At 40.2% G+C, this 11,099-nt stretch overlaps 1 protein-coding gene across 3 annotated transcripts in view; it reads left to right on the forward strand.

Annotated features, from left to right (window-relative positions):
* The window catches only part of LOC120515622 (protein Jumonji-like), a 269,278-nt gene that overhangs the window by 207,605 nt on the left and 50,574 nt on the right, over positions 1–11,099 (forward strand). For all 3 annotated transcript variants that reach the window (XM_039736756.1, XM_039736757.1, XM_039736754.1), the window contains one exon: positions 2,825–3,045. In XM_039736756.1, coding sequence (XP_039592690.1) covers positions 2,825–3,045 — 221 coding nt within the window. The remainder of the gene's footprint in view (positions 1–2,824; positions 3,046–11,099) is intronic.

The raw sequence follows: 11,099 nt of genomic DNA on the forward strand, positions 1-11,099 counted from the left end.
TAACAAATAAAGGACTCATTGTGTACATCTGGAGAAGAAACTCTCTGCGATAAGAAATCAATGAAGGCAGCTGTTTCTTTGGGTTTCCTGAGGTCAATGGACGTGTCTAGCTGGATCTGAGAAGTTTTCCACTGAGTGGTGAATTACCGTTGCTGCCTGTTTTTTTGTACAAAGAGCCTGGCGGTCTCTGTGTGCTGCAGGACTGAGTGTGTACCAGTCCTCACGCGAGTTGCCTCAGCAGCAGTGTGTGTGTGTGTGTGCGCGTGTGTGTGTGCGCGACTCTGCCTGCCCGACAGGCCTGTTTCATCATGGTCACACACGTCACATTGACAGTTGGCTTTAAAACGGTACTTAGATTCTCCAGTCCATGGTGTGCGTGTGTTTGTATGTGCGTTAGGACTGTCAAATTATCCAAAACACAAGGCTAAATAATCCAAATGAAAATAAGCAAATGTTCAAACTATGGGTAATGCTTCTGAGCATTATACATGTACTGTTGTTTGTAACTGCTTTTTTTAATACTTTATTGTTATAGTAACAACTGCACAACAAGAATAAACACCAGCAACCAAAAAAAAAAAAAAGTAAAACTTGTAGAAGTACTCGGGCGACTGTTATTTAAATAGACGGCCAGTATGTTTGCAGAGCAGGGTCTCCAGCTGAGTGCTGATTTGCAGAGGCACCGCAAGTGGAAAAATAAAACATATTAATAATAATGTAGTGGAGAGTGGTGCCAGCATGTGTGGCCAGCCCATAAAGATTTAAGCTCCTTTTCATGGCTGCTTTTATGGCTTGCTGTCCTGATAATAATTACAAGGAATATGGGTCAGTTAGTAAGAACACGACAGGGTGAGAATAGCGAGAGAAGTCAAGGAGTGTGCCAGGTGGCAGGTTGAGGATGGGCTTGTTTTATTATTTTAGAGGTGTCTAATGGGCAACTCCATTGACATCATAGCATTCAGAATAAAAAAGGCCGTCTGTGCCTGTGAACTCACCCGGAAAGATGGCTGCTGTGTGGATTACAGGATCGTCAGGGTCCGCACAATCTGTCCGCTTGTTTACTTTTTTACAGATGCAGCAATATTTCAGTACAGGTGACCTGAATATTTTTAATCACACCTCATTGTTGTAAGCACTGTGTGTCAAACGGCTAACTACATAAGACAGGGACTAATTGTAGGGCACGGTATTGTTCTGAAGTGGGGATTTTAAAGCATTATAACAAAAAGAAAAATCGCAATTTTGAATAATTTTCATTTTGCTTCAATGAGAAGGATTTATCATTAAACAGCAATCGGGGATCTCCGGTTTAAGGGTGAACAGGACAGAATCGGGTGCAGGCTGACGACACTTTCAGTACCCCGAAAAACTGCTCTAAGTACACTTGTGGAATCGGGAATGGCGGGTTGGACTACAAGGGGGTCTGGCTGTAAATTTTTTCTAATAAAGATAACAAGCTAACCAAACAAATAGGCTGACCATGGAGATGAAGTGCAAAATACTGCAGCTTTGTACAGTACATGCGGAGCAACTCAGTGCCACAATGAGTGCGGGATAAACAAGCCACCGTACTTTTACGATCGAATGTCAGGCTTTGCTTTCGAATAAGACCTTTTTTTAAATAAATTTGAATAGGGATGTTCGGTCGGACAGCCCTTAGTGTGCGTGTGTGTATCATATGAAGAGCTATAATATAAAACATGATAAAGTCTGTATTAAAATGTTTAAGTCTACTTGTTGTGTCACTTACTCCATTATCTGTCATTTTTTACTTGTTGCTTGCCCCTCATCACACGTCGCTGCTCACTTGTTGGCTCTTTGCTTTGAGATTTTGTGAGTTTCTGCAAGTTTTGCTTTTGCCTCTTATTTGTCTTTTGTCCACCATTTATTTACTCCTTACTTTTGTATCATGACATTCTTCTTAGCTTTTTTATTTATTATCCAACAGATTTTCAAAAACTTTATATATGGATAATTTTTTTTTTTTTTTTAGCTCTTTACAAAAATCACCTTTCATCTAAAAAGTAATGTGTTTTTTGGTTTATTTTTGAAAATTACGCAGTATACTGTAGGTTTAATAAACTTGTAATAGTTTAAATTGTCAGTAATTGCCATTGCATTGACTTGATCTGCTCACCACTTTGGCCTAATGAAGCTTGTGTGTGTGTGTTTAAACACCCATCCTATTGGATATTAGAAATATTATCTGCTGCATTGTCTCTTTCAGGAAAGTGAAGAAATGTTAATGAAATAATGTGCTGTGACCCGAGCTATAGCTACTTTGTGTCCTCTTAAAATTTCAAACGGTTCTTGTAATTGGTTTTATTATGTGTAATTTTGTACTGGCTACTTAATATTTAAATATAAATAGCAAAAACACTTGCACTTCCAAAATGTACACTTAGTAGCTCATTTCCATATGTGGTTTATACAGATGTAACACTGTTTTATCCTCTGACCAAATGCTTTTCTAACATCGGTTAGTAAGGTTACCTGCTTTGAAACATTAAGGGATGGCAGAATCACTGCAGCTGCTGAATAAAAGTTTCATTATTTGCCGACTCAATTAACGTTTTCTATTCATAGCTGCTGCTTTTTCCAGAGGCCCGATGCATTTCCCTCTCAGAGACTCCAGCTTGATAACCAGTTTTGAACCCCATTTACTGACCTGTCATTTACACATTGTTGAAAATGGATTTCAGGCAAAAAGAGTGCTTTGTCCAGCTGGCTGTTTTAAGTGCTTCACTAGCCTGACGGTCTTGTTTCCCTATTTATGTGTTTTTTTTTTTTGTTTTCTTTCTTTCCCCTTCATTTTCTGCTCCAGTTTTCAATGGTCACAGCAAATTGTCTCAGGAAAGAGAGTCCACTCCGAAACACAAAGGCAAAGAGGCCACGCCAGGGAAGGAGCGTAATGACAACAAGGCAGAGGGCCACCGAGAGCAGACTTCTGCCTCCACAGCTGCTAACAATTTTGGAACCTCGGCCAAAGGTCCCTCTGTTAACAGCCATGCTGTTAGCAGATCAGCTCAGGAGCTCCGAAAGCAGGTAAGCATGACATACCTCTCGTCTTACACAAGAGTTGTGCTCATTTTTGTTTATTTAAAAAAAAAACACTTATTTAAATTTTGATTTGTGAAATGTCTCTCAAGATTATTTCGTAGCATCACTTTTTAAGCCCATTTCCTGTGTGTAACCCACACTTCTGGCAATGCACTGCGTAAAGTAAGCTAAAATTGTCCCTTCTATTGTTACTTGCTATGATTGTCATATACAACAATATGTCATTGTTTTCTTCTTTCTAAATTTACAGTTTGAAGAGCAAATGCCAAATAAGCAATGCAGCATTTTAAATCATAGCATGACATTGCCATTCTCAAACCCTCTTAATCCAATCCAGGTTTGTCAGGGCATGGAAGCGATGCTGGCATCTTTAGGTATAAGGCAGGAATGAACGGGTCACCAACCCCATCAAAGGACACACAATATCACTGTGCAACAAAGAGTTTGCTTCCCTTACACTTTAAGGATGTGGCCTGCTGATCACAATTGTTACTTTTCATTTTTCCTCATACGTGCCATTTTATTGTAATTTGCCTACTTTAGTATCTTCTTGTGTTATAAGTACACATGTACAATACCACAACTACAAATGGAGCATTTGTGGTGACCTAAAATAGTGGCATTGCTGCTAGGAGTGCAGCTTGGGTATCAAGTACAGGCTATCCCCTCATTGTCTTGAGGGTCATGGGCAGAAGACCCCTGTGAATGTGAAAATTCTTGCCCACCAACCCCTAATCAGACTGTGGTGAGGCATGTTTGTGGATTCATTTATAAATTGATTTTTTTTTTTCTACTTATCTCACCGGATAATCAGCACTGTCTCACACACACATGTACTCACTTAATGAATCTCGATTATGGTTTATCAGTCTAGCAAGTGTATGGCATCAGCTAGGGTTGGCTGAAAAGGAGCAGGGCAAGTAAGAAAGCAGGAAAAGAATCAGGAGAAAGGAAATCAAGAAATGAGCAGATGAGCACAAGCACCATAAAAGGCGAGAGCCGAGAAGGATGACTAGACGTCTGCACAGGTTTCTGGTAGACACGAGAGAGAGCGAGCAAGCAGACTGCAGACCAGCTGGGAGGAGATGTCTGGATCTTCTGAATAACTAAGGGAGCAGTGAAGATGGGGAAGAGAGAACAGTGCAAAGGCAGAGATGTGTGCGCAAAGTCGAGAGAAGCTTCTACTGCTGTGTGTGGGCTTTGAACAGTGGAGCCACGGTCAATCCCATGGTGGGATTCTGATCCAAACTCCCGGGATTAGCTGATCTGTGTGCGATGCACTTTGGTACTGTGTTTAATGGTGACAAAATGCAAGATTTTAGGGTCACAATGACATCTAACATGTGAGTCAGTCTGTTTTACCAATAAAAAAAAAATACAGAAATACACTTACACTAACAAATATTAAATAAAATTTCAGTTATATATTACATTATCTCATGTGGTACAAATCATTGGATGTATTGTTTATATGATTTTGGCTTCTGTTCTCGTCTGTGCCCTTTCAGCAAGCTCCAAAAAAAAAAAAAAAATCCCATTTAATAGTTCATGGCCAACTGGAGAATAACTGAAACCACAAATGTCAAATATGAGGGGGGCGACTGTACTGTGAATGGTGCAGCCGTGCTAAAAAGTCCCATTACGTTAAAGAGCACTGACACGTGCCAGTTTCATTCTATTTTTAATTCATTTTAATTTCAGAATTTACACCACCATGTTACAGTTTGTGAGATGAAATTGTATTACATATGTATTTTAGTTTTACTTCTAACAGAGTTTTGCATGTAATAAGAGGTTGGTAATTTGGGGGGTTTCCTCTCAGGTCATTAATTTGATCCTGCACTTGCTTTGCCTTCTTTATTTGCTGCCTTTGTTCTGACAGCAAACCAGTCTGCTTTCATTTCCAACAAAACAAATGGACTACAATTTAGACTACCAGAACACAGCATTGTGAACTTACACCGTTTCATTCATCATCATTTTACACACATACACACACGCACAGATGAATCATTTTTCATGGTTTCTGCAGCAATTTCATTAATTCAGCCTCAAGTGGTCTATGGTAAAACTTTTTTTTTCTTCCCAGTCAGACTTTCACCATGAAATTACAATTCATTCCAAATTAAAGTTCATGGTAAGCTTTGCCAAGTCCTAGATGGGCTTAGTAATCAAGTTAATCAATAAATGTCCCATGTGCCCATACCTGCAACAAACTCTTAATAGCATAAAGAGCTTTTATAAACCATTAACTCATGTTGAGATTCTTTTCACATTTGTAGTGGCAGCCACTCTGGTGTTGGGTTGCAAGGGAGTTTTATTCATCTGATGATTAATAGATTTAAACTTCTCTGATACACTCAGCAGGGCATTTCAGTATTCATAAAAAGCACACCTGTGAAAGCTCCTGAGTTGGATCAGTTTTCCATCCAGGGTTGATTCTGGCACCCTGCAGTCATGTAGTGGACTAAATAGATTTATATATTGAAAAAAAATGAATATATAAAAAAATAACAATGATAAATTAAAATTTCATGTTCTGTTTCACTTGACATCCCCAGCCTTCACAGCCCAGCAGTGGTGTTGCATTGCTTTAGGTGCATAAAATTTAACACAACAGCCACGCAGTCCCCATTGGGTCATATTTAAGAGATCAGTGACTTTAAGCAAGCCACTGTCGTAGGATGCCACTCTTGTCACAAGTCAATATGTGAAATTTCTGCTCTGCTAGGTCTATCCCAGTCAGCTGCAACACCGTAGACCACGCAAACTCAGTACCTCCCACCCTCGTACCTGATAGTCACCCCATTGATGAAAGCACCTTACTTTCAATGAACTGCTAATCCTAGATGCTCGCATTTTATTTGTAATACTGGATCATTTTCCTCAACCAGTAAATGAACATGTATAATGCTTTTGTATCATTTCTTTAATTGTGTTTTTACTTTATCTAGTTTTAGGACTTATGTAAAAATCTGGTCGAAACAGAAGATTCTGAAGGGCGCATGAACATTCTAGTGCCACTGTAGGCCATTTTTAAGATCTGAATTGCATGTCAACTGTTGGCTAATTAAGCAGTGATATGGATAGCTTCTGCTCAACCATCAGCTGTTTTTTAGGGTTCTGGCCCTGTCCAGCAAACGCGTGTACGACGCACGTTGTGATTGTATAGGAATAATTTAGGGCACGTTTTCTGCGAAATGCCCTTTTGTTTTTGTTGCATGACGAAAGTTTTTCTTTTATCCGTCGCCAATCTTGAATACATGACTCTGGAACACTGTACTTGTGACCTGCTGCCCGATTTCCTATCTTCTCTGCTTCCAAAATCACTTTTAGTTTCTCTCCAGCCGTGAAGGAGCGTAAACGCTTGCTACTGTCCATGCTGAATGACGACGGCAAACTGATTTAAAAATGAGAGAGCATGTAAACATTACATTTCCTCGTGTATGACTCGCACCTAATTTTCTAATGCTAATTTTCGGGAAAAATTTGCGCATGGTATTTCGAAAAGCTGTCATATTATGCAACTTTGGTGCCTTGCTCAGGGTTTGTTTCCTGCCTTGCGCCCTGTGTTGGCTGGGATTGGCTCCAGCAGACCCCCCGTGACCCTGTAGTTAGGATATAGCAGGCTGGATAATGAATGGATATTATGCAACTTTTTCAACATTCGTGTAATGTGACGTACCCAGTGACTTATTCTGACTTTCCCTGACACAATCTAAAAGGGTTGATCATTGTTTTTAGTTTTAGCTAGTTGGGCTCCGTGTGAATGAGAGTTGATCTGGAAGTGAGGTTCGTGTTATGCAGTGATGAGGAATAAGGAATGCGAGTTTTGGACCACAGTAATGGAAAACAAGCTTGAGCGTGGGATGTCTTGTGTTTTACATACCACGAAAGAAATGAATGAAAAAACAGGATGAGATTCTGGCTTACATCGCTGCACCTGTTAACCGTTCATACAGCACTGGCTCCATCAGGTAGCACGTTGTTGGCAAGCAGGACTTTGATGGAAGGTCAGCACACAGTAGCTAAATGTGAAATGCCTCGTGATTTTCAGTCATGTAAATGAGATCAGCAATGACAGTCAACAAGTCTGTTGCGCGTTGTGACATCAGCTTCAGATGTGCAGCAGCAAAGGTTCTCCGCAAAATCCCAACACATAAATCAGTTTACATAATATTCTCAAATATGTTAAACCAAGTTGTAACACGTGGAGGCAGGAACCTATCAAAGCAACATGAGACGCCTTTCTACTTGCATGAAGCCATTGATATGGCCAGTTCACCTAATTTCCGTATTATTATTAGAGTATGGATGAGGAAAAAAGAGCATCTGGAGAAAAATCCACACAATTCGGAAGAGAGTGTGCAAACTCAACCTAGATGTCAGGTTTTTATTTCATGCCGTCTGTACCATAAGAAGCATAGTATATTGATATTCAAGTCATGCTCAGGTGAGTACGTTTTGAGCAGTGGGTTTTTTGTACGTGACCACACACACATACAGGGGAATTTGCTCTGTCTGAGAGTGTGTGTGTGTGTGTGTGGTGTTTTTATACTCTGTTTTCTTTGATACCGTCTCATGCTGAGCAGTTACATCTAGCTTCTTTGATGCCCACAGTTACTTCCTCATTATCGATCAAAATTTGCAAATTTCAGTGAGCGGTGTCTTCAGCCCCACTTGTGACTTCTTTTTGGTTCAAACAACAAAAACAAGTGTTAAAAAGGCATTTCAAGTAGCAGTGCTTCATCTGCAGCCTGTGCCCTGCGGTGCACCATAGGCTTTCATCATTCAGTGGCCACAGTTTTCCCACAGCCTCATTGAAGGCGTAGTCTGGTTGGCATACGTTGCACTTACTAAGCAAAAACCAACCAAGCTGCAGTATTTCACAGGAGATTCCCTGAAGTTCTGGATGAAAAGGAGTGGAAATAAAACGAGAATGGAAAATTGGCATGATTGTGTTAAACATGTTTGTCTAAGTATACCTTGCATCGGCACTGAGGTGCCAAGTGGTAGTAAATCTTCATGAATGGTAAAAAATAAAGATGGTGACAGAGTGCTTTTGCCCATTTTTGAGGACTTTTTCCTGCTTTAGCCATCCACATTCTTGCACTGGAAAAAGCCAATTTAAAGAGAACAGTCAGTCAGTGTCCAACCCGCTATATCCTAACGCAGGGTCACGGGGGTCTACTGGAGCCAATCCCAGCCAACACAGGGCGCAAGGCAGGAACAAACCCCGGGCAGGGTGCCAGCCCACCGCAGTTTAAAGATAACAGCAAACATTTATTTATAACACATTAACATTTTCATAGAAAACATGTAGCTGGAAGCACTTCATAAGAAGTAAGAGAAAAATAATAAATTGAAATAAATGAGTATATGAGTGAGTTAGTAAATGAAATATCAAAAATAGCAAATAAGAATAAATCCGATGCACAGTTATACCATAAACACCGACAAGTGGCAGATAAATTAGAGTCCTTAATTATGGATTAAATTGCTAACTTCCTTTTAAGTCTTTATTGATTACTGGCCATGGTACCTGTCTAAAACAGGAAATAGCAAATCTTTTTAAGTTATTCTCTCTCATGCCCTGCATACACCTCAATTGCCTTTCCTCTGTATTCAGGTGTGTCTGAATGTCTCTTCACCTGCCAGCTCGCCCCCTCTCGCGCACGTTTGCACTTCTCAGACTCTCGTTATTTTGGAGGCACCTTTCTCACTTCCAGTCTTTGAAGGCGACTCTCTCAACGTGCAGCTTTACTCCTCCTCCTCATGTGTCTCACACTTGCACTTCCTATTTCTTCACATCCCCTAACTGACCAAGCAGATTGCTCTGAGGAACTGGACAACCAAGACCTTAGTTTCTTATTATATAGTAGGTAACAGTAAGTTTGTTATTATGGTCAAAAGGCCAGAGAGGACAGAAAAATAAAAACTTCACCTGACGAGATGCTGGGGAAAGTAAACATGCAGGGAATCACAGCCAAATGAGCACCTAGCCTGCGCTGCCCATTCTACCAGAAATAAATGTGCTCAGGTAATTTGTATTATTTTAAAGTTTCATCCAAGACGAGTCAATGTAGTACGTCTCATCATCCGGTAGCGTGTTCGCATTCCATTCACTGTCACAGGAGATCCTGCAGAGTAGTCGGATCAGATGAAAGCAGAGTCGCCAAAGTTCATTATGTTTGCAAATCCAACATACATATAAATTCTTTTTATCAGTGGAGGGAAAAGGTCAAATTAAAAAGATGTTTTTTAAGTGTTTTTATTTTTAAATGCACCAGGCTCATATAGTAGAACAGGGTTTCTGAAACTTTTTTTTGTCGTGACCCAACCCCTGCCCTTTTTAGTTTCTTTGAGACCCATTCCTTGTTGAGCACATAGACGATCGTTGGTGCAGATGGTTGTCCCCTATGAAGAGGGTCTGGGGTGGCAGATTTGGAGAATCATAGCTAATCGTCAGAGTGTGGGAGCACAGATCAACTTTGGAGAATTATGGACGATTGTTAGAGTTGGGTCCCCTTGGAGAATTGCGGACAATTGTTTAAGCAATGTGGATTGCTTAATCAACCTGCGGCAAACCTTCTGCAACCCATTACAATTGAATACAACAGTAACTCGCGACCTAATGGTTGCTATCCACAACACATTTTGGGTTGTGACCCATGGTTTAAGAACCCCTGCCATTGGATATCTCCTATCGGTAAGGTGTCCCGCATTTTGGTCGATAACAACAAAAAGCAGTCTTGCCAGTTCTTTTACGCTTAGCTCTTGGAGTAATAAGCAAACCAGTTTTCGAGGGACTAATACTACATCCACACTACTATGTTTTCATTTAAAAATAGACATTAGCCTCTGTTTTAGTCTTTTGCCAACAGTACCTCTGTGTTTTAAACTCCTGAAAGTGAAGCCTTTTAAGAAAGCCCTGCAGTGCCACATTTGAAAATATCACCACAAGTTTGCAGTGTGGATGAGAGACATCGTGGACTTTTGAAAGCACCGACAGTAATCCCGCTTTTACTATTTTATAATAAAGTAGCTACTCAAATCAATGTCTTCTATTAGAAAGTCGTCTAATATAATACGTTGGTAGCATTGAAAGTATTAGTCCATCAAGATATTCCATTTCTAACGATCTTCATAGTGTAAAAGCAGATGTCCTACAGCGCGGTCAGAAATGATATTAAAGAAGCAGCGAGTTCCAAAAAGTGTTAAGCTGTTAGTTTGATGCGACGGACCAAAACAAAATCGCTTTACATATGGTGTTTATCATCTTGTTACAAGAGCTTAGTTACCAATAGACTTTGTGCGCTTAGAAAATTACTAGGAAACCACATGTTTTATACAAGCCACATCTACACTGCATAAAATGAGAAACACATGTCTGCGTCTCACAAAACTGTAAGTAAGGCCAGACCCATTCAAAAGTCATTCTAGGTGACAGAGGTATCATGTATAGAATTCATGTCTGGCGAGCCCATTGCAAACTGCTTAATATTTGAAATGCACTATACATACCCAGCTTTTTGGGTCCACTGTCTAGTACTTAGTAGGACCATTGTTCTGCTCCAGGACATGCTGGATTCTACATGGTTCTGACGGCATTCCTTAGGGTTTCTTTGTCCATGTTGACTCGAGTATGAAGCAGTCTAATCAGATTTTCTGATCACACGTTCGTGCTGTGATTCCTCTCACCCCATTCAATCCCATCCAAAAGACACTCTGTTGGAGTGAGATCTCGGGACCATTCAGGCTATTGGAGCAAACTGAAGTCACCGTTATGTTCGTAGAACCAGATTGAAGTAATAAGTGCTTTGTGACATGGCACATTATCTTTTTGACAAAGGATGGACTGTGGCTATAAATGGATACGCAGGATATGAACAAAAAGAAACTTTGTAGTATATTTTTTATGGTCTTCTCCCATGACACCAGACTCCACATTTGATTGATTAAAGTCATTTAACACACATTAAACAATACGGCAATCCTCATATTCACGATTTTTAGAACACAAACATCAAAGACATGCC

Source organism: Polypterus senegalus, chromosome 15 (assembly GCF_016835505.1).
Source record: "Polypterus senegalus isolate Bchr_013 chromosome 15, ASM1683550v1, whole genome shotgun sequence".
Lineage (NCBI taxonomy): Eukaryota > Metazoa > Chordata > Cladistia > Polypteriformes > Polypteridae > Polypterus > Polypterus senegalus.